The 24,295-nt window shown below is 38.2% G+C and overlaps 1 protein-coding gene across 5 annotated transcripts in view; it reads left to right on the top strand.

Moving 5' to 3' along the window:
• SLC2A9 (solute carrier family 2 member 9) overlaps positions 1-24,295 on the top strand; it is a 121,695-nt gene that overhangs the window by 50,583 nt on the left and 46,817 nt on the right. For all 5 annotated transcript variants that reach the window (XM_062636374.1, XM_062636373.1, XM_062636372.1 and 2 more), the window contains 3 exons: positions 8,193-8,325; positions 17,390-17,577; positions 22,462-22,572. In XM_062636374.1, the coding sequence (XP_062492358.1) occupies positions 8,193-8,325; positions 17,390-17,577; positions 22,462-22,572 (432 nt within the window). The remainder of the gene's footprint in view (positions 1-8,192; positions 8,326-17,389; positions 17,578-22,461; positions 22,573-24,295) is intronic.

Raw genomic sequence — 24,295 nt, 5'->3', positions numbered from 1 at the left:
TAATTAGGACAGTTGGAAAAGCAGTAGATAAGCTTTCATGGAAAGACATCCTTCAACAGGATTTCAGAATACCATGGAAGATGAGAGCAGTGGTTTATAATATGTTAGACTGCTTTCTCCTGATCCAGTGAAGCATAGTTAACACATGGAATTGAACATAAAGCATTTGTTTATATTGTCTATATATTTAAGGTTTGACCTTTTGTTTCTCTGTCAGACAAGAAAAGGTGGACTTTTTCACTTACTGTAATTGACCTAATAACAGGCAGTATCTTCCCATGAACCTCATTTTACCCTGTGTTAGTCGGACTCTGCTTGAGAAGTTTATGAGCAAATGAATGTTTCATATTTGCCTGTCTCCTTAGTGCTTGAGTATCTGATAATGTTTAGAGATCTGTTCATAAGCAATAAATCTAAAATTATTTCACCTGTGCCTTCCTTCCCAGTGTGCTTCACACTCTGGGGAGATAACCACCATTTAAACCTTTTGAAGGCTCTGGATGATTAACATTTCACTTTTAATTTCTATGGTCCTTTGTAAAGTCACTCATTGCAAATTCGTGTTCTAATATGTAAATTTGTCCTTTAAAAATTGGATATTAATGCTGTGGTAAATGGTCAAGCATCACAGGGTAGTGTTTAGTCATTGTATTTAGTAGTAAAGTGTATTTTCTAAACTTGTGTTTCTTAGTTTTCTTTCAAAACCACTGGCAAAAAGAAAAATCAGGAGTTATATTCTCAATTAGTATTTTGTGGGATTCTTTAAACTTAAAGTAAATGTCAAATGAAAGCGAGATTTATTTATTTTTTTAATCTAAATCTTTAAATCTAAATCTTGCAGTTTGGCAAAATACAATCACACACACACAAAAATCACACATTACATCTAATGCAATTTCTGGATGTTCTGAAGCATTTTGCTTCACCTCCTGCTGCAGCTCGCGGAGGGTGCAGGTCCCTGGAATTGTGGGTGTCACATCAGTCAGGCCCACAGGGATAACTGAGGTACCCTAAGGCATCAAAGTGATACTATATGCTCCTGCTTGAGGAACTGAATCTTATCTTCTTCAATTATTTTAATTTACTATTTTATGTTTTACTATTAATGGAAATTAACCTGAGTCTACATGCACAGCTAAAAGGAAGTTTGTTCAGAAATTTTATGTTGCTCCAACATACTACTAATCGTTCTTCCTAAAGACACTCTAGTATACATAGAATCATAGAATCATAGAATAGTTAGGGTTGGAAAGGACCTTAAGATCATCTAGTTCCAAACCCCCTGCCATGGGCAGGGTCACCTCACACTAAACCATGCCACCCAAAGGTCTGTCCAACCTGGCCTTGAACACTGCCAGGGATGGAGCTTCCTTGGGCAACCCATTCCAGTGTCTCACCACACTAACAGGAAAGAACTTCTTCCTTATATCCAGTCTGAACTTCCTCTGTTTAAGACTGAACCCATTACCCCTTGTCCTATCACTACAGTCCCTAAAGAAGAGTCCCTCTCCAGCATCCCTATAGGCTCCCTTCAGATACTGGAAGGCTGCTATGAGGTCTCCACGCAGCCTTCTCTTCTCCAGGCTGAACAGCCCCAACTTCCTCAGCCTGTCTTCATACAGGAGGTGCTCCAGTCCCCTGATCATCCCCGTGGCCTCCTCTGGACTTGTTCCAACAGTTCCATGTCCTTTTTATGTTGAGGACACCAGAACTGCACACAATACTCCAGGTGAGGTCTCATGAGAGCAGAGTAGAGGGGCAGGATCACGTCCTTCGACCTGCTGGTCACGCTCCTTTTGATGCAGCCCAGGATACAGTTGGCTTTCTGGGCTGCGAGCTCACACTGCCAGTTTATATTAAGTTTCTCATCAACCAACCCCCCCAACATGCTGATTTCTGATAATAATCACACTTGAAAGCTTACCATTTTCCATTGATTTTCTCAGAAATTATTTACTGTTCTCAGAAATAAATAAGCAATGAAAAAAATGACACCATTTGAGTGTGCAGTAAAAAGCTAATTGTTACTCCAATAAAAAGTTGGACCAAAAAGTGTCTTGGGAAATTGAAACAGACGATTCTCTTTCTCAGTATGTACATGACTTAACTTGTGATTTAATTAATAGAAGGTCATAGAATTTGGACACCAACCACTTTTAAGACTATTTTACTTCCTGATCCAAAAGTCCTTTACTCAGTAACAAAAACCTCCCGCTGACTTCTGGGAATTTTATATCGCAGCCTTAAGTCTGGTAACTTTCTGTGGTGTTTAACACCTGGGAAGACACTAAGATTCAGTAATTTTTTTGTCAGAGCTGTATCTGTAGTACTGACATATAAATATATCTATGTGGGCGCAGAACAGAGGTGAAATACACATACCCTCTGTGTTGCCTCTATTTTAAACAAGAAGGTAAGCACTTTGTAATTCTGTTGTTAAAAGACAGAAGTGAGTTATGGGAATGGTCATACAAAGAGAAACTTGTTTGCAGCAAGGATGCAACAGTTAGATGAGAAGGGCATTGCCCTCTGCAGCCAGAGAAGGTTGTAGAGTTGTGTTTGGAAGGGCACAAGGAAGGTAAAGAGGAAGGTAGTTGTCCTGCATCTTGTGTGAGTAGCTGGTCTGAAGCCTGAGATACAGAAATACTCATTTCTCAGCTGCCTCATGGTCTTCATCGCTGTGCCATTCCCTTTTCTAGGAAGAAAAGACAGTTCTAATGCTAAGAAATTAGTTTCATTTCAATGCTTTTTCAGTCCTTGGCTCCAGGCCAGTGGGGTTGTCCTTTAATTTAGGAGTGTTTTATGTAGTGTGGTAACATATTAACAGAAATGCTGGACTTGGACAGAGTTCTCAGCTTTGCACACCCAAATATGTCTGCTCAGTCTGTTCTGACCAAGGATGTGATTTTTTTATGTGTGAAAACTGAGTATTTCTGATATGAAATTTTCATGCCAAGTCTGTACTAAAGAGGATAAGATTCAGTTGTTTGAACATAAGAATATAGTATCATTTTGATGCCCTAGGCTACCTTAGATGTCCCTGTGGAACTGGCAGATGTGACACAGAAAACCCCAAAGACCTGAATCCTTATGGCGCTGCAGCAGGAGGAGAGACAAGACGCTTCAGAGCATCTGGAAATTATACTAGATGTAATTCATTTTGTCTGCATGCAATTGTATTTTGCCAAAGTTTTAAATGTGTCCCTGCTTCTTATAGGAACATGAAAAAGAAGACACTGCCAAATCACTAGTTCTTGGACATTCTGACTATCTTGTATTGCATGCTCACCCCACATATAAAACAGGTAAAATATGCCATTTTACATGAGAGAGGTATTATACAAAAGAATCGTTGCTGTTTGTAAGGTGTTCCACGCTGTCATAAACCCATCACACACCTCCATCCCCAAGGAATTAATTACAGAATTAATATATAAATAGTGACTATTTAACAGTGACTGGTAAATAGACCTGCTCACTGAGAGATGTCACAGTTCACCCTGAGCAATGAATGTGAAAAAGGGAGAGTGGGTATTCATTTTGCTGCAGTGTCTTGCATATTTCAAGCAGTAAAGCTAACCAAGCCCTCGATAGCTATGTGAGGTGGCATTGCTGTTACACTGGGATGCAGAGCAAGGCTGGAGCCCTCTGGGCATTAACCTGTGCTACCTACGCCCTGTGCAGACTGCTGCCTACAAGGAGGTGTTCAGGTCTTGTATTTGTGGTGCAGTAATTTCCCTGTGGTTGTAGAATGGAGGGGAGACAGGGATGTGGGACAAGTGCCCTGGGGCAGCTGGGGTCAGGGATGCTCAGCTGGATGTGAGGATCTCCACAGCACAGAAAACCAAACTTGGGGCAAAGGGCAAGCAAGGAGCCTGACAGCGCTGTAGTGGTTGATGCTCATTTGGGGATGGGGAATGTTCAGGTTATGCTTTTTACTAAATAAGTGAAATTACTGAGAAAGCGAGCAGAGCCTGTGGCAGTCATGTGTTTCCTTACTTAGTCTTTTTGATCCTGTCATACATCTTGAATACTTCGTTGGCCTCACTAGGTCTTTCAAAAAATGACTTCCCACATACAGGGCAGTGCAGCACTTCTTCCCACCTCTCTTGTGTGACCCTGTCAATGATTCAGTTCTCAATTTTAAAAAGTTTATATCTATGTGTATATTCTTAGCCTTTTCTGTGTTGAAAGTGTATTCAAATTTCATCGAATTAGTGAAAATATTAAATGTAATTGGTGTTTAAATAGGTCATTGAACTTCATAAGGACCAATAGTTCAGCTGCCAGAGGTGCCTGTTGACATTTACCCATGCCAGTTTCTTTTCTACCCTTTAATTGTTACAGTAAGTTCTATTTTCTGCATTTTAACTAATGATTCTCTGACATGGTAACATTCGCTTTGCTGCGTTCTGGTATAAGTTAATCCCATCTCTTTTGCAGTTCATAAATCCATGTCATTCTTTATTCATTTCCTTCCCTCCCCCTCTTCCTTGTATTTCTTCAGCTTTGCACTTTATTATGTCAACCTTTGAATGAATGAGTCTGTGGTTGTCAAACTCTCTCTACTATTTAAGTGTCTTTTGTAAATAAATCAAAGCCCAGTTTTTCATACTCCAGTCTAAGCAAATATCCATAATGTGACAGTTTAAAATTAAAATGTTACCATCTTGACATGCTATTTGTATCGATTCTAAGCAGGGGATGAATCAGGTCCCCTGTAATTAAAATATTTAATGCTCTTTTAAGTTTTTCCTGAAATAAAATGGGATGTGGTTGTTTTCATTTCTCTCAGCAATGCCTGTGTGCTGCTTCTTACTGCTGACAACAGGCAAAGTGTTAATGTGTCTTCTAAGTCACACCTACGCTGTCTTTTGCCCTTGCCTTATTATTGCTTCTGAGCATTATGCCAGTTTGTATCCTGTCCTATTCTTTCTTAAAGAGGTTAAACCCCCTCCTTTTTCCTGCTTCTTTTAATTCTCTTTAAGGTCTATTTCAGCTTGATTTTCATAATTTTTTATAGATATTTTAAAGCTCCTAGTTCTTTTCTGTGGTGAAATGAATAATTTGAACATGGATAACGTAAATTAAGAGAAAAGCAAACAGAACACATATTCTATAGTGTTGGATAGACATCACCCAAAAACATTTGAAATGGATGGAGAAGTTTCCATTCAGTGATTTTCTGATCAATTCATTCCAGCAATAGAAAGTAGGCTCATATTTATGAGCCTTAAGGTTTAAAAGTTAGCACAGTAAAAGGTAAAACAGAAATCCTTCATGGAGGAAATAAAGGAAACTTGGTATCTTACGTGCTGAAAATAGAGGGCTTTTTATTATACTGTTAGGGGCTGTTCTTTATTACAGAAGGTGAGTTCAGAAGGTCGGTCTCATTCGCAGCTTCTTCAAAATGACACTTTCAGAAGAATTGAGAGAAATGTGACTGCCTGAAAAACCATACACTATGGGAGACGTTAATAGGGGTGTAACTTATTCCAAGTAAGTCTCCATACGTTAGCAGAATATCAATAATAGCAATATACAGAGGAAAATCTTTTTTTCCTTCCTTTAATAAGTGTCCCCGACACTGTGGGAAAAAGCCTACAGAAAATACGATGTGCTAATCAAGCGTAAGATTTTACGTAGAGATATTGTAAAAAGTTCTAATGTCCTATAAACTTTTTTATATGGTACATAAGAAGAGTGTTTATATTCTATGAAATTATTCCAGACAGAGATAGAATGAAACTGATGAGGTTTTCTTACACTTTACAGATACGTGCGTTTTTATGTGATTATTAACTGCTCTTGAAGTCTTAACCTCAGGTTAATTTTCTAGTTTTCAAAAGAAGATTCAGGTTGATTAGTTTATAAACAGATTGTTAACCACTTGTGATTCTCTTTCATTAGGTGAAGTTCTCCAGTCGACTGCATTAAAAAAAAAGGGAGTGAAGAAATAATATCTTGAAATTAATGGGGGCTCTTAGGATAAGCTTGATCTTGAAATTGTTTGACAGAATCCCTTTCTCAGGTTGTTTTCTTATCCCAGGAGATTTTGATGCAAAACCTCTCTGATACTTAAAGGGCAAGTGAAAAATTTGATTAGGAGATACCCCTCATATTCCCTCTGGGAGTTATTCAGTTATCTCAGACCCTGGTTCAGCTTTGGGGCTTGGATTGCATCCCATACAATGCAGTACATGTTGGTTTAGACATTGCTGAAGTGAGAGAATGTAAAATAAAAACTATCAATGGAAAATTGCTTGGGGGCTTTTGACCTTTGATTCAACTGTAAAAAGTTATATTGAAATATATCTCTGTTTAGGGAAATATGGAATTTGAATGGATAGATGAATGACTGAGGGATGGGATCCAAACCCCCATGCCTCCCAGAGCTCAATCAGCCAGGATACAGTGCAATCTGCCTTTGATCTAGCCAAGCTTTTGAAAATGTGCTAGACATGATGCCTGAACTGTAGGTCTACTGAAGTCTCAGCAGGCTTTTCAATTAAGAACCAAGTCTCAGATTAGAAAGCAATGAATTAAATAGATGAATGCTGAACTTGGAGAATATGTCAAAAAAATTTCATCTTGGCATTCAATTGGAACAGAAGCTATCTTAAGAACACAGACAAATTGAGGGCCATTTTGCAGGAGAAAATAATACTGCTGGCACCTTTCTCCTTCAGCTACTTGAAAGTATCCTTTCTTGAGAGTAAGCCCAGAGAGCTAAATAAATTTTCTACTGCATTTCCCAGCCTTTCCCTGAAAGAGCTTTGCTGAGGTCACTCTCTATAGCTGGTTTTAAATAATGAATGCATTTGAGGATGTCAACAACTTCCGTTGATTTCAAAGAAAATTATCAAAGTCAAGTTGTATGTGAAATCTGCTAGCAGTTGAGTAGATTTGTTTAACTAGTGCTGGATAGTGCAGTGCATCACGCTCTTCACCTGCACATCAGTGGGTCTCTGGAAGGCTAAAACTGCCTGGGCTCTCTGTGGAGGTGTCCTGGGTTCAGCTGTAGCTCTTGCCAAAGATGAGTCACTGGGGCTTTGCATTGGTTGGGACGCTGTAGATGGCTCTTGTGTTTCAGGTCCTTGCTGAAGTCTTCCAGCAGATTACTTGCAAAGCAATTAGAAAAATCACTTTCTCTTTCATGGACTTGGGAAGAGGGTTGTTAGAGTTTCATTTGAACATCTGAGCTAGATTAGGTAATTCAGAATGGGAAACATAATGCATTATTCTTAGTTACTCTACCAAAAAACCAAAGGACATAAGGTCCTGTGATTTGGGACAAGAGGATAGGTGAAACTTAAATACACTTAAATTAGCATGGAAGGTAACTTAAGGGGTGGAATCATCGACTGCAAGAGAAAACATCCATAAAGATAACCTTGCATCAGTTAGCCAGATATCTTTTTTCTAGTTAAATTATATAGCTGTCTTTCACTTTAGTTGTGTTGAACTGTATATGTCTTCTTACATCTTTTTTTCTGAACGGAAATGAAAACTGCCCAACTATGTGTTAGTTGTACCTGTAAGGCAAATGTGTTTTGCCAAGTAGAAGAGAGACCTTAGCCCAAACTTCATTCATTCCCAGCACCTGTGAATTGCTGAAGAGTCACTACTGGCATTACACCAAGCACAAAAATGATAAATTGTGGCTTAGCTGAAGTGTTAGTGGGGTTTTACCCATACTATGACTATAATACAGTTAGCTCAATCATTGTACGTGTGTATATATATATAGATATTTTAGATCAATTAGATTAGACTAAGAGACAGCAACAAAGTATATGTAACTTTATGAAAACAATGTTGCACTGGTTCTTAAAGCGGGGATGATTTGTAGAATATATATTTGAATATATATATATGACATTTTTGCATGTTTAGTTGTTGATGGTGAAGGAAAGGAAAAATATGCTATGCATTGCTGTTTCCTAACTTCGCTGTGCCTCTCTTTTCATTCTCAGTCAATTGATGGCTTGAATTCTGTCTTCCTTGGCCTTTGAGTAAGGTGATCTGAGGGGGAAGTGTCCAAACTGCTTACTTAGCTCAGGCAGGAGACAACACTACTCACTGACACATGTTGAATGTTGAAAAGTTACAGTGCTTCCCATCAAAGCTCTTTTTCTTCCTAGTATCACTATGGGATAGTATTACTGACGTATGTTTACCTCTGTTTGCAGGAATCTCGGTGGCCTTATTTATTTGGAGCAATTATTATTCCTTCACTGATACAAGTTGTGATTCTGCCTTTTCTTCCTGAAAGTCCTCGTTACCTCCTACTTGAAAAACATAACACAAGCAAGGCAGAAAGAGGTATGATGTGTTACTTTCTTGTAGCTAAAGGTTATTATTGTAGGGATGCAGACTAGGAAGTAATTCTGATATCACAGTAAAAGCAGAATATTCCAGTGACAGGGATTTTCTTGACAATTTTCTTTCCCTCACATTTTTTGTTTGCGTCTGTAAATACTGTTGCTTTGGATTTTTTATAAATAAAATTCCACAATGAACTAACCTATATAGCATTGTGTGTGGTGATACAAATCTAATCAAATCATCTTGCTGTTGTGCATAAGCCACAGCATGCAGGGTTCTTTTGGGAGTGACAAGTGATTTCTGTCTTCATGACTCTCCCTTATCTACAGTCTTTTCAGTTTGGCTAGCAAAAGTACTGGTTCTATTGCTGGGGTTTTTTTCAGTAGTCGCTGTGCTTGATCCTGTTCTTCTCTAACTCTATAACCTTTTGTAGATCTAATAAAAACCTCATACACCTATATAAGTGAAAATTTCAAGTGCTTCCATATAGCTTGCTTCAGTTTCATAGACACAGGCCAGAATATTTTGTTCTTTAAGTTGTATGTATAAAAGAGTTTGCTTGTGTGAGCACAGCTGCTGTATGCTCTGCCCCACTAAAATTACTACAGTCAGTTGTAAGTTCTAATATATCACCCTGTTAGGCTGAGAAAATGTTGAAACTTTGCTTTTGCTTATTATAGGGACACATTAAAAATAGCAGTGTACAAAGAAGGAAGGAGTCTTAGTGCAATACGAAAATGTCTGCAGAACACAACTGTGCTTTAAAAATTGCTCTTAAAAACTTCATTTAAATATAACCCCTACATTTTCAGTCACCGGCTAGCTGACTGCAGAATTACTTGCAAAATGTGAATCAGTTCCTGCAACTTAAATTTAATGCTCTTTTATAATGAAATTAATGCAAATCACTCTATCCTGTTTCTTCTACTATGAAATGAAAAACTGGCCTTTTGTGATCTGATGAGCCCTCTGGAATAGAAATGGCACATTAAGGAAAAGACTCCCATGTTTGGAAGCTCTGGTTTGGTGTTGAATGAAGAATTCTGTAAATGCTGGCGCCTCAGGCATTTAGAGATACAGTTCAGTGTTAATAAAGACACGCAAAAGCAACAAGGCTTTGGGGAGCACTCTTCAGTTTTACAGAGTCAGCAGAGATTTGGTGAGGCAGAGAACAGCTTTATCCAGGGACCATGAAGGAAAGGGTTTGCCTGCCAGCCATGGGCAGAGCACCAGCAGAGACACAGCAGTGAGCAGCCTGGGGCTGACTCTACTACTACCCAACAGTAGCAGTAATCTTGCAGCACTGCAGCTGGGGCTGGGATTCTTTCATGCCTTGGATGCCAAGTTGCAACTGGCTCATATCTACCTGATAAAATTGTAGATATATTTCCAGAGCTTTGGCTGGCAAAGGTTCCACATCTACATTGCTATTGCATAATGTCACACTTGTGGTAGGGATCTGTTGGAAGTCCTGCCTTAGTAGCTGGAAACCTCAGCACTGACAATGAAGCTGGACCTCTGATAGACAGAGTTTAAAGATTATAAAAAATTGGCAATAAAGTAACACCACCTGCCTTGAAATTCTCAGCATTTACTGTTGCTGGTAGTGGGCCAGCTGCAGTCTGGGAAGTATTCTGAAAATGATTTGAAATCTAATCTAGAAACATTGCAGGTGGGTTTTGGAGTAAAAGATGTCAGGAGAAAAAAGTTATCCACACCTTATTTAATAGTTGAAGGGAAATAAGCTTTAGCAGTTCCCTTGCTGATTATGAGAAGGTGGCTTTCATGAGCCACCTTAAGTCCTACAAATTTAGATATTTTTATTAAAAAAAAAGAAGAGGCTGGTATAAGAAAAAAATAAAGAAAGTAACTGCTTATTAGCAGAAGCTTTTAGACCTGATTAATTCTAAAACAAAATATCAATACTGAGATATGTTGTAGTACAGAATGAAACTCATTTTGAGTGTCATCTTTAGAGCTTTCAAAACAGGTAGGGATCCATATTTCTAGGCAGAGGTTTGCAAAGGACCATAGAAGAGTGAAGTGTATACATCCCCTTGAATTTCTGTGCCTTTACTATCAGGCTGCCATGCTTTTAGAGCTGGTCACCTTGTTGCACAGGCAAGGCAGCCTGTAGGATGTCAGCTGCCAAACAGGTAAGAATGATTCTTAGATATCACTTTGGAATTCATAAAATCCACCTGTATGGCAGCATAGATCATACCATTTTATACTTCTGTGTTATAAAGTATCTAGATGCCTTCTTATAAAGCACATTAGGAACACAGGCAATTGTCTTACCATTGCACAGCTTTTCAAATCACCCCTCTCCTAATGCAGATTTGAAAGTGACAGCATCTTTAGATCTTTGGATAGCATGTGGATAGCTAGGGAAGGAGTTTGTTGATTTATAGAATGACAGGACAGAGAACACCTGTGATGTTAGACCAGCTTGGGGAGTTTGGAGCCCTCCTCCCCATCCCAGGGCACATGGAAAAATCCAGATTAGGCACAAGAAAAATTTTGGGTATCTGGAGTAACGCAATGGAATAATGAAAGCAGGTTGGGAGGGGAATTCCCTGAATAGGAGGATAAGTAACAGTGAATCAACAACCAAGAAAAATCATCTGGATGTTAACATCATCAACAGAAATAGAGGAGAAAAAGCCTTAGTATAAGGGAGACCAGAAGAGTTTGTAGGTTATTAAAAACTCCACTGCTTGTAAGTCATATAATGATAGTGTGGTATTCTCCAATTTAATGATGACTATAGTAATGTTTTTGAATTATTTGCCTCTTCAGTTAAATCTGAAAATTAATGTCAGAAATGTGCAAGTGTCTCTTCTGGCTAAATCCATCTTTTTCCACTAATGGATGAAAGCTATTAATGCAAATATACATTTCACTGTGGATTACATTTTATTGGTGAAACATAAAACTGTTATTTGTAAAAGGTCTGTTGTATGTAAGGCAGATGGATACCTCAATCTTTATGAAATACTCTAAAATGTACATGAAAGCTTCTAAAATTGAGATGACAACTTTATCTTCCTAATTAATGTTTTAAAACAATGAAAATCCAGTGGGATAATGTAGGTCATTGAGTGTCCACAAAGTTCTGCTTGTGCATTTATCTTCTCTCTTTCTTCTGTCCTCAGCAGATAACCAGACTATAACTACTAAAATACAAGTGGCCTCATTCTCATTTTCTAGTGGAAAGTGTCCCTTCTCATGGCACTGGGGTTGGAACTAAATGATCTTAAAGGTCCTTTCCAACCCAAACCATTCAATGATCTTATGATATTTTGGCAGAGGTGTAAAAGAGCAAGATGTCTTTAAGTGGCAAATAAGAGGCTGAAAGTGGGAGAAGAAATGAAATGCATTGTGTAAGTGGTGAAAAAAGAGAAGAGATAAGGTTAGAGAAGGCAAGCATCATGTGCAAATGTAAGCCACGCCACCACGTGAGAAGCTACTCCATGAGGCCTCAGATGAGTGATGTCTCCTGATGTCCATTAATGGGTATCTACACGGTTCCCTACTTTCCCCTTTTTAGCAGTGTAAGCAGTACACACTGTGGGTGGCTGAGCCAATGTCTGGCTAATCAGCTGCATGGACACCATGGCTGCCAAAAGCAATGCTCACAGCTGAGTTCTGCTTGTCTTGATGGAGGTCACCATCCTGACTTCCTGCCTGACAGCAACTGGAACTATGTCCCATATTCCCATCTCATTGCTGAATGTGGGAGAACTGATTTACGTGTTGTGGGGTGAGAATAGTTGACTGCACCAACAGCACTATTTCTAAATCTGCTTTGCTTAAAAAGCTAGAGGTCTGGTAACGGAGAGAGGGTAGAGTCAACCCAGCTCCCCTCCAAGGCCCAATAAGTAGCATTCTCCTCTCTTGATAAGAACAGAAGGGAAACAAATGCCTAGCATTTAACTGGTGTGATCCTTCTCCAATAATGCTTATCAGACAGCAGAGAAGAAATGGGTATTTAAATGGTTGAGGATGACTTTGAAAGGAAATCATTATTCAGTTGTTAGAGAGCAGTGGGAATGAAGAGTAACAGGGATAGAAACAGGAAGAAAAAGACAAACCTGCTGCTGTAATTGCATCCTGCACATTGCCATCCAAGCTCTAGAGAAGGGGTTTGACATTAGGTTTCTTAGTTGCGTGCTAAGGGGATCCCCGATCTGTGACTGTGGCAATGCTGCAGTATAAATGAAAACAGTAACAGTAGCAGGATAAGGCAGAACACTTTTACGACTAGAAACATTGGTTATAAACCCTTTCATCTGGAGAGTTGATGTGTCCCTTAAAGAATACTGTTACAAGGAGGAAACCTGCATTTTTAATGCAGCTACAGTAGCAGTTCATGTAAATCAGTGATGGAATTCAGGGGGCATCCCAGCTTGCCAGAGAGCAAGAATATTGTGATGTCTTAAGGGTCAAATAACTTGGATAAAATGTCACAGTAACATCTGCTGGTGACATACAGTATCTGTTCATCTAATGTGCTTAGTCACGCAATAGAACTCCCATGGTAATGGAAGAAGCATTACAAGAGGTATAATGAAAACTGTAGATTTGAATTCTTAGAAAGGTGGCTTAGAGTTTATACCTTTTCATGTGATAAAAAAGTGAGGTCATTCCCGATTGTGAAAAAATCAGCTGTCTGCTTTTGCAAAAGCCTTTCATGGCCCTCACACATTAAAACCAGAGAGATGTTAAAAACAAAGTTGCAGCAGGAAGAAATTGCTGCAAATCCAGTGATTTAAATTACAACAAGAACATTATTAATGATTATTTTTTTGCTTATCTGTGTGGTTTTTTGTATGTTTTCAGGCATCTTAAGCTATGCTAATTGGAAAGGAATATAGCCAAAACTACTACACTTGCTGGCTTATGGTAGAGGCTCCATCTCAGATGGTTGCTGACTGCCAAAGGCTGAAGTGATCGTGGTGTGTCTGTTTTGTTTTTAAACTTTTGTTAAAGCTCCTGTCTTTTACAAAGGAGGCTGTGTTCACTGGACCTTTGACATAACTTGATTTAGCAATTCTTGTGTTATTTTAGGGTGCCACGTGGGTATTTTGTTTTAATTGTACATCTTGGCTAGTTTCAAGTGAACCTGAACAGGCCTATTTTGTATTGATGGTCTGTGAAGCCAGACATGAGAACAGGTAAAGATGTAACCCCAAACTGGATCATAACTCATCAAAAGTCTGTGTGTTCCTTTGCTTGGAAAGAGAAGGAGCTGACACATGAGAAAAGCCTAAAGCCTTTTGCTTGCAGTTATATTTACTGAATTGGATAGCAAATTTGAGATTTATTCTTAAATTTTGCTGTGCTACATGTTAGTAGTTAATATTTTGATAAATTTAAATAGCTATTCAAACATCTTCTAGCAAGGTACACCTAAATTATTCTTCTGACTATTCAGTGTTCTAATAAAATTAGTGGTATATGAAAATAACTGTTTTTCATTTTGCCAAATATTTTTGTGTTGACATGAAGTTACTACAGGGAAATTACTACATATCCAATTCAAAAGCATTGAAGTTGGGTTAACTTCTTGCAAGTCCTGAGGCAAACAGCAGGACACCTCTTATGCCTACAATTGCTCAGCAACAGCAGCTAGCATCAGTAAGAGTTACCTGACTGGGTCCATTCTACCCCAGTTTTCTGCCTCCAGAATACTGGCCAGAATAACTGTGGCCAAAGAAGATGCTCTTTAAGAAGATCTTAGGCAAAGCTTTGTGTTAAAAGACCCTGGGCTTAATATACTTAATCATCAATAAAATGAGATCATGAGGTTTTTCATTTAATTTTGTTTTTAAAGGCATAAGCCCAAGATGCTACCTGTGACAACTTCTCTATTTTAATTCCTCTTGCCTTCGGCTGGCTCTATTTTGTAAGCCACACAATACATTTTGATCCTTTAAAATGTCTTCTCAAAGTTTACAGTCAATTCAGTCTTTACAATAACAGCCAAATTCTTTGCACAGTCCTGAAAGTACTACAGTGGAAAAAGAATTAGAAATTCCCCATGGAGTTGAGTTCTTGGATGTCCATCTTCGTTAATTTAAAAGCCTGTTTGGTTTTAAAGACAGTGCCAACTGATTTTGTCCAGACCTTTAAACCAGTTTCAGGCATTTCGCCTTTAGTTAGCTGAAATTAGTAAAAACTGGTGGTGTAAACTGAAGAGGTTTGTAGCTTCTTTCCCCTTGACTGGGACCATCCACCACTTCTGCCATTTATAAAGGCAGTATCCTGACATTTGCAAGCTGAGCATCTAGGACCTCTGATCCAAGAGAATGAAAAAGAAATCTGGGAAAGGCCTAAAAATTGCTGGAACTGTAACTCCTTAGATGGTTTTGAGCATGACATGAAAATAAGACTCCCCTGTAGAGAGAAACAGCCAGCCATGGAGGTAATCGAGTCATTGTAGCAAGGAGAGGAACAACTGCTGGGCTTCTCAATGCCCGTAATGCAGGGGCTTAAAGCGTAAAATGAATAGAATAGAACATCACACATTGAAAGACCTTTGAATTTTTCCATCTCCCTGCTAATACAGAATTTATTTCAACATTAATTATGCATAAAATTGTGATTCTTACTGTACTGAAAAACTGTTAATGGAAGAAAATTGAAGATGTGTTGAGTAGCAGGGAAATGCGTTTTTCCAAGAAGACTGAGTGCTGTCTACTCAAACTATGCATGCATAAAGTAGCATTTTCTTAGCATTTCTTGACTTGGTAATTTTAAGTGTTCATCAAAGTTTTCTAGTGGCATTTACGTCTCTGGTCCTAATACCAGGGTGGGTAGAAAAATAAAGCAGGTGTCTATAGTTTTTTTTTCTTTTTCCTTGTACTTGGTAATTTTGGTAATTGCAGTATTTTACTTCCTGCTCCCCCTAATAATAAGGCACTCTCCCTTGTGTAATAAAGACAGACTGCTTTCTTTTTACTTGACTGCACCTATATTTTTTACCTGTGTGCCTAAAGTAATGCTGAGGAATCTAAGGACAGGCAAAACAGAGAAAATTGTGCACTGACCTAATTTACGCTGATATATCAGGTGCTTAAAAATGCAAGAGAATCTTTTCTAAGATGACTATGGTGATAGAAATATCTCATCTTTATCTGAACTTCTCTTTATCAATGATATAATAATACTGAGTAAAGCGTAACTTAAGCATGAGACATTGACTTTAAAATAACAGAGGCACACATTATTCTAATTTTACATTTCTCATCAGTTTCTTTAAACACATCACACTCATTTTAATGAGTGTTTAGCATGTCATTTCACAATAAATGAGCAGTGGCCCAGGGGTGGAACTCAGCAACTTAAATTCTCGGTTCTGAGGTCTGAATTAGTTAACTCATTTCTGACTGTAAGCCTGCATGAAAAGATAAATCTCATGCTGTTTCTGAGAGATTTTAAAATTCTGACCTCTCCTCTCCCAGGAGAGAAACTGGGCATCAGAATAAATTGTTATGAATTGGCTCAATACCCAGAGGTGGTCAGTGTTCATCCCTTAAGAAAATCATCCTTCTTGTTAAGCAGAGTCATGTTGGGCCCATTAAAATGCAGTAGAAATGCTAACTGCCTCTGAAAATATTGGCCCAAACCTTGAGGTTTTTCCATGTGCCGCCAGACTGGGAGCCAGGCAGAGTGTGCAGCATTGAGCATTCACCAAAGGGATGGAGATGAATACTCTGAGGACACAGCAGGTTAATTTGCGTGTCCTATCCCTCACAGCATTCAAATGCTTCTACTATGCCTTTTCACCTACTGGGTAAAGTTAAAATTTTGTGTCTCTGAAGCCTAACTGGTGTACGATCATTTTATCCATGGCTAATCAGTGTTACTGGCTTTGTTGACCATCCAAGTCCTTTTTGGGATCCAGAAGAATGTATACTGTAAAATATGCATACTGAAAAATTAGAAGGTCATTTATTTGTAGGCAAAGCTATGGATAAGAGGGAAAAAAAAATATTTGGCTTTAAGGAGAACTAAATTAACTTACTCACTTAATAAAAATAACAATTTTAAGTGACCTGTTGTGTAAAGGATTGTTCTTAGACTTAGCATCCTACTGGGTCACAAAGCCTTGTTTCAGGGATATGTGTAATGCAATTGTTTCTCTGCAGTCGTTCCAAGATGATGAGCATTTTCAACATCTCTTAAAAAGCCAACCCCTGGGGGTATGTATGTTCATAAGATTGTGATGAAGGTATCATCAGCATATACGGTACCTGTAAAACAAGGTTGGTGAGGATACACCACCTCCATTAGGAGATATCTGTTTGTAGTACCTCTTAGATGAGGTGTGAGATGGAAAGCTTTTATTATTCCCAGGGGCAGGATATCACAGGAATTCCTCAATGCACAATACTATAACATTAAATGTTATGTTTTTCTGAGGAGACAAGGTTTATTTGCTTGCATTTGCCAGCTACATTCACTTCTGTGTCTCCAGCATTGATAAAGAGGAAGTCTTAAACTCTCTGGGTAATTCTTTTTAATATTAATAATCTTGACAAATTGAATTCTTGACTATATGCTAGTAAAAACAACAGGTAGTATGAAGAGTAACAGCTATTTGTTCCAAATGTCTTCCTTGATTTACCAGACTTACATATGTTTTTATATCTTATTACTTCTTTATGCTATCTCCAGCAATGGGGTCTGCTATGTTATTAGGCTGCAGAAGTAGCCAAGTCAAATAATGTTCACAACTGCTTTACTATTAAACTCTTTTTTCAGATTGCACATGGTTTTGACTCTGCACTTCAACTATATTATATATAAATAATGTAAGGGAGTCTGATAGGGTGCCAAATAATTTCTATTCTTGTTGCAGTATCTGAGTCCAGTTGTACAGATGAGCCAGATCACATTCAGAGCAGAATGATACTGTTGACAGAAGAATATTTAAGTTGTAGCCCATGCATGTCTCCTATTTTTGTCACGTTTCCATTCCTATGAAACAAGTCTACTACAAATGCACATGGTGACAAACATCTGGCCTAAAATACATGTCCTCTCTTTATAGCATTTCAGACCTTCCTTGGGAAAGAAGACGTGTCTCATGAAGTAGAGGAAGTTTTGGCAGAGTCTCGAGTCCAAAGAAACACCAAGTTAGTGTCGGTTCTTCAGCTCCTGAGAACACGTGCGGTACGATGGCAGGTCATTACCGTGGTCATCACCATGGCCTGTTACCAGCTCTGTGGGCTAAATGCTGTAAGTGCTCTTTTTCAGGCCATGGCATCTCCCAGGGTGCTTCTTTCTTTCTTGTTAATACAAGGTTCATGTTGTACCATTCAGCAATCTCTATGACTTTCATTTTTGGCTGTTTTTTGTTAGTAGTGATTTTGTTACCCAGTTGTGGGAAGGTCCACAAAGTTCTGTATTGCTTGTTGGGGTTTCTTAAACAAAAAAAAAAGGGGGGGGGGAGAGAAACCATGTTGTGTTAACTTTGAAGGAAGACATAAAAAGGTAGCACAGATCAGCAATGATAGAGTGTGCGGCTTCTGCTTCTGATACCCTGATTCTTTGTTTCTTCTGGTCAGTTAAGATCTGGTCTGATATCCCCCATGTTTGTTCGTGTTAGGTAAACTTGGTCTTTTCAGTGGACATTTCTGCTTAAATTAACTCAGTTCTATACTTAAAGAAGTCAGTGGAAGTTCCTGGAAGTGATTTTAAGATGTTTTACAGGGTGTTTGATTTTTGTTGTTTCTTACATTGGAATAATAAGCTGCACTTCAATATGCCAGAAAGTGGAGCAAAAGAGGAAAAAAGACACAGAACAGTCAATAGCAAAAAGTCCTGTTGACCATTAATGTGTCTGATGACATCGAAGTCTCCTTTTTCATCTGTCTGAGCCTGTTGCATCAGCTAGGAAAGGGCCACAGGACAATTTAGGTTGGAAGGGCTCTTTGGAGGTCATCTGGTCCAAGTCCTGGCCAGGGGCAGGGCTGACTGCGGGGCTGGTTCCAGCTACTGAGAGCATTCTACAATTGAGTTCAATAAGTCCATGGGTGAAGAGTCCATAACCTCCCTGGGCAATCTGTGCTATGTGTTTGCATACCTTACACTGTGAAAGTTCTCTTCACATCCAGACAGAACGCTCTTTTCTGCAGCCTGTGACATCAGGCTTAGATGCTTTACATTGCACAACACAAATGTTCTCATAAAGCACCACAAAGCAAAACAGGGTTTTATCACAGTTCAAAGGCATTAATTGCTTACATATATGAAAGGCAATACTGTTGCTGCTGGAAAGAGCTCTCTGTGGCTTTGTGCATTACAGCATACTTCAGCTTGTTTCCCCACCTCCTTCCCCCCCCATCTAATCAGTGATAATACGTGTAAATTCTTCTGATATATAAGACAACCAGTTCAAACTTATCTCAGGTATCTCTATTACTTTAAAAATCCTAATACAAAGTTACAGAGTAATTTGTCCAAGACCATTTAAAAGTTAAATGCAATTAGAACTCTGGTATCTAAAACTTACTAAGAAAATACTAGAATGGAACTAGAAGATTTTTTCATACTGTGGGCTGAACTATAAAAACATTTGTATAGGTGGTGTTAACTTGTAATTGTAGGATTTCAGTGCTAATGACAGGTTATTTTGTCCTCACTATGGATAATTTTTTAAGAAAAGAAATAGAATTATCTTGTCATGCAATCTTTCTAAGACTTATCAACGCATAGGTGAACCAAAAGGACACTTACTGTAAGAAACAGACTGTTCACATAATAAAGCACATTGCTTTAAAGAAAAAAAAGGCCACAGCTAATTTTTCAGGGAAAATAAGATTTTAATGGCTTTGAGGATATTTGATAGATGACAGAAATTGTCCATTATTCTATGGCAGACCAAAGCCACACTCTCATTGCTAGAGTGAGGATGTGGGGGGGTAGTGAAATGTGTCCAGTCTAAAACAGATGCCAGAGTTATTTTAAAGTGCCATTGTGTGGCTACTTTCTGAACATATGCCTCAGAAGAGATGTCTTTGTCAGGAAACCTGTGTGTTAAGTTGGCTGTTTCAAGTCTTACCATTTTTTTATTACTACTTTGATTCTACTCCTGCGCAATGTCACTAAAGACACACACAAACAAATATTCACACAAAATTGTGTTCTGAAATTGATTATTATATAGTTAATAGTAATATTTAATAGTAAACCCAAGGAAATTATAAGAGAATTTAAGAGAAATAACTGGACCACTTGATTAAGAGACCAGGTTTCAATTCCTTGTTTCTTTTGCATGGTTTTCCTGGCTGATGCTTCTCAAGTCACCTGAAGCTCAGAGATAGAGGCAGGTACAGGTGTGACAGGTGCTGCTGAACCCAGATCTTGGATTGCCTGACTGCCTCTGAAATTACCTGATGGGTGTGAGCCAGCATCAACAAGGTTTAACTGGCTGTGAACACTTCCTTCTAACTCATTTCTCCCATCATTTGTTTTGTCTGTAGTGTCTCACTAATCAATCTGCTCTTTTCCACAACTACCATCTGGGGAGGGCATATAGGAAAGTTGGACTTCTTTCAGGTGAGAGTCTCAGGTCACTCTCTTAGGAAATCACCAACTGGCAGACTTCTGTAATCGTCCTGCTGGTATCTGAGAACAGGAAAAAAGAACATCTTGCTTCCTGTTAAGGATTTTACTTTACAATAAAATTTGGTTTGCTTAAAAATGGTACATTTTCCACAGTGAAGCCCTGAACTTATTAAGACATTCAGTTATAATGGCATACCAGACAGTGTGACCTAAATTGACATAAATAAATGAATCTAATTTAGTCTCTTAATCTGATGAAATTTATCCATGACACATAGCATGCATAAAAAATTTATCCATCTTCCACCTCAAAAAACACGTTAGAAAATTAACATAAGTGAAAGTAGAATAGTCATCATTAGCCTAGTCAGTTTGCCTCAGTAATATCCTAGAGCAGTATATTTCCTGTTTAATGATACACAGGCTGAAAAACTTTCACTTTTACTGTTTTGAAACATGTACATCATATTAATTTTTACCCTGATTTATTTTTATGCTGCTACAGAAGCTAGTAACTGTGAGTGAACCTCATCCTGTCTTTGCTCTGTTAGTTTTTTAATCTATCTGTGTTATCATCACTCTTACCCTCAGTGGTCAATCATGCTGTAAAACCACTTGTGAAACATCTTATGTTCTAGTTGTTACATTTTGGCAAATTGCATTCAGGAGTTGTCTGATTAAGTGGCTCTTTGGCATCTTTTATTCTTTCAAGGTCTACAATATCGACATCATTTTTAGAAGCTCTATCTTCTATGCAAAACTGGTATCAAGAATGAAATGCCTAAATTACATGGTTTCTAACTTTGATTGCATAAATTATTCAATCTTATAGTATGGAGAAATAAAAATAACTTTTATCTTGGTTTTGCGTTAGCTTGCTTTCCTTATATACTGTGTAGGTGTACAGGGGGTGAATAGGTTGTACAGGGTCCCAAAAAAATTATCAATGGGCATAAACATTTCAGAGGGACTTTGGAGCTGATCTTGGTTTTGTTTCAGTCAGCTCTGTATCGGCAAGCCAATGAAATGCACAGTTAACACCAGTGCACGCTACATGAAAGCAGATTACTTCATATAGAGAAGTTTGCTGCTGTCACTTATTGTCCCTGCATCTATTCTGGTGAGAGCCGATGTGCCAGCAGTAGGCATAAAAGTCTTCAGTCAGCTTCTCTTTATGTGTAAGGTGATACAGCTGACCCTTTATTCCTTGGTATTTTGTTTTCTTTTGCTTTGTGTTAGATGAGTGGATTTTCTTCTTTGAACTGGGACAGGCACCTTTGCTGAAGGGCTAGTTGGAAATTTAGAATGACTTTTGGTTTTACAAAGCTCCTGAATCAGTAGCTTGGTGAACAGATGTAGCATGTACATAATATGCTGATAGGCAGCAGGGGTTTCCTCATGCAATCAATACACTTCCATTCATCAGACAACCCTTTTCTTTAGTAATGCTTGCCCTCATAAGGCTTGTCACATGGACAACACATGGGAAAAAATACCACTGCTACTTTTATGTTTAGTGCCATCATTGCCTCTGGTTTTCAGTTTTGTTGCCACAGGTAATCAGCTGTGGCTTAGAACTTTAGTTTCTCTAACAATCAGTTTTTTCAGCTGGTTTTCATCTTCTCTAGTAAATCAGTTATTTTTTCTCTCTTCAAGGCAGTCTCTCCTAGCTGAATACTTTGGCAAACAAAATCTTTGGCTAGTTCTTTGCTGTCACCTGGAGTCCAACATAAATATTATATGGTTTTCATACTATATATGTAATGTGAATGGGACACTGATACTTACCAGACTTGTTACTTTAGAGTATTACCACCATATATTCTCTGTCTGGATATTGTCACCGCTGGATGTGTTTTTACTGATCAAACGTGAATGACTTCCTGTAAGCTAGTAACCCTGTGCTCCCTATGTTTCTGTCCACTAGTGACAGATCCTTCTAGCCTATGTTTCTTTTCATCCTAAAAGCAGCTTTTTATTTTTCATCAAGCAATTCTCACTCTAGAGGTATCTTCTCTTTCTGTTGATAATAAAGACATATTAGGGTGATGACTTGACTGCAGATGTCCACGCTGCAGTGAGAGATAAAGCTCACACCTCCTGTGCAAAAAGAAGTGATTTCTGCAATGCCTTTCAGCATCTCTTTCCTGTTTTCTCCCCTGTTGTTACGTGCCATTGAAGTATCCCATAAAGCCACCCAAACCAGCTTTTTAAGTGGTGTGACTCAGCTACCCAAAACCTATTTGTATCAGGTGGTTCAAGCTTAAAGTGAATTTCTTTGATTTACTCCTAAAGTGAATCAAGCTAAATTGAGTTAAAGCTGCTTATAATTCTGCCTGGGTCTGTAAGCAGAAGTACAGCAGTGTTGTGACTAATTCACCTGAAATTTGCACCTTCCCTTCATGTGTTCTTTTGCCCAGCTCTCAGTCATTCGGGAATGTTCACTGTTTTAACAAGTTTGGTGTCTGGCAGATCAGATACTTGAACTGAATACCAATATATTGTAGTTCAAGCCACAGTGATTAACAACTCATTTTCTTCTCTCTGATACAGATCTGGTACTACACAAACAGCATCTTTAGTGAAGCTGGGATCAATCATAAGACAATCCCCTATGTTACTCTAAGTACTGGTGCTGTTGAAACTGTGGCTGCTGTTTTTTCTGTAAGTACAGTTATAAAAAAAAACATTTACATGCTTGATATTTAAATTACTGATTTTATTTCCTTATACTGGTTAAAATATAAATAGAATAGTATCTTGAGGACTGAGTGTAATGCTTCACAAAGCAATAGAAGATTTATTTCTTGATTTAATCCTAAGAGACCAGTTGTCTAGTTTGTATAAAACTACATAGGTTTGCATGCTCTCTAGGTGTATAAAAGGAGATAAAAAGTCTGTATCTTGAAAAGCTTTGTATGAGTGAAGAGGAAGAAGTCAGGAATGGCAAATACATAAAGTGAGTACTCATAAATTATTTCACCCAGTAGAATGACTTTACCTGGTAGCAGTTTATTCATATCTCAGTCTTCTCGTGTGCCTGCTGGGAAGAGGGCAGTGTTGCTGGAGAAAGCTGAGGCATAGTACAGGTAGGTGTGTTCAATGTGGATCGCAGAAACAGCCATATGTCTTACTGGGCATGTTTTAATGACACGTTTTCTATAGCAGCTTATGAATAGTGAGGAAAATTCTTCAACCTTTTAAAAGTATAGGAGTAAAAGTTTGTAACTGTGCTTGGTGCAAAAATAAGCCAGCACTGTTGCACAAGTCTGTTCCATGTTGTGTTAAATTCTGCCATCTTATTCGCTGAGGTCAAGCAGGCATCCTTTCATAACATGTGAGCTCCTGAGTAGGTCATACATTTGCTATGCACTGAGCATAGCAGATATGAGTAGAAAAAATTATCCATGCATATCTTTTTCTTTTCTTTCCTATTTCAACATGACCGTATAAAAAAGAAATACAGTAAATGAGCAAACTAAACCTGAAAGTTTTAGTAGGTGAATAAACAATTAAATGCTAAAGGAAATATGTTTCTGTTTGCACTGTAATAAATAAGAAACAATGGGAGAAGTCTTTGGAATGAAAAGTTGCAAACAAGCAAATACTCCTTTCTTTGTTAGAATTTTTCCTTATCCTCATATATTCTATAACAAATGTATTCTCACAACACTGAACACATAAGACAAGCGTTTTTAAATATCAGAAATGGTTTTGGCAAAAAAATCCTTTCCAGTGGCAGAGCAACTGTTTATGACCTGCAAAGTGTTAAACTAAATCCAGATATCAAACATATCTTCTTATAGTCTAGGACGTAAGAACTCTCAAAGGTCACAAAGGCCTTCTGCTGGTCTTTCTGAATTTCTACAAATCTATTTCTGTTTTTTAATTGCAAGGACAATCTTTTTAATAGGTGGAAATAATGAAGTATGGAAATCCTTACCTCCTGCTGTTTCTTCTTTCTGATACTGGAGAAATGTTTCTTTGTTTAAAATACATGTAAAAATAATACTGATAATCCTGTCAGTGATTTAAGTGAAGAATACACCTCTCTTTTTGTGGCATCAGATTAAAATTACATGGAGATGACTTCATAATGTTAAAGCCATTCTATAAATAGGTCTGTCATCTTTTCAGTTTCTTCTTTGCTATCAGTTTGTGAGGCTTATTCAGAGCACACTGTTCATACATAATGAGGTGGATGTGTCTGCTTTGGTTCCTGGTATGTGTTTTAACTTCTGCTATGCCCAATATTTTAATACTTTTTCTGTTCAAGCTACTTGCTATGCTTCTGGAAATGTTCATGTACCAGTATCTCTGCTCCCTTCAAATTTGCTCTTTCAGTTCAAGAGAAATGCTGCTCTGTAGCCTTAATTTTATTTCAGTG

This window comes from Pezoporus occidentalis, unplaced genomic scaffold (assembly GCF_034315485.1).
Source record: "Pezoporus occidentalis ecotype Australia unplaced genomic scaffold, CSIRO_AGI_Poc_V1 ctg48, whole genome shotgun sequence".
Taxonomy (NCBI): domain Eukaryota; kingdom Metazoa; phylum Chordata; class Aves; order Psittaciformes; family Psittacidae; genus Pezoporus; species Pezoporus occidentalis.
This window is presented reverse-complemented; position numbering and strand designations above follow the sequence as displayed.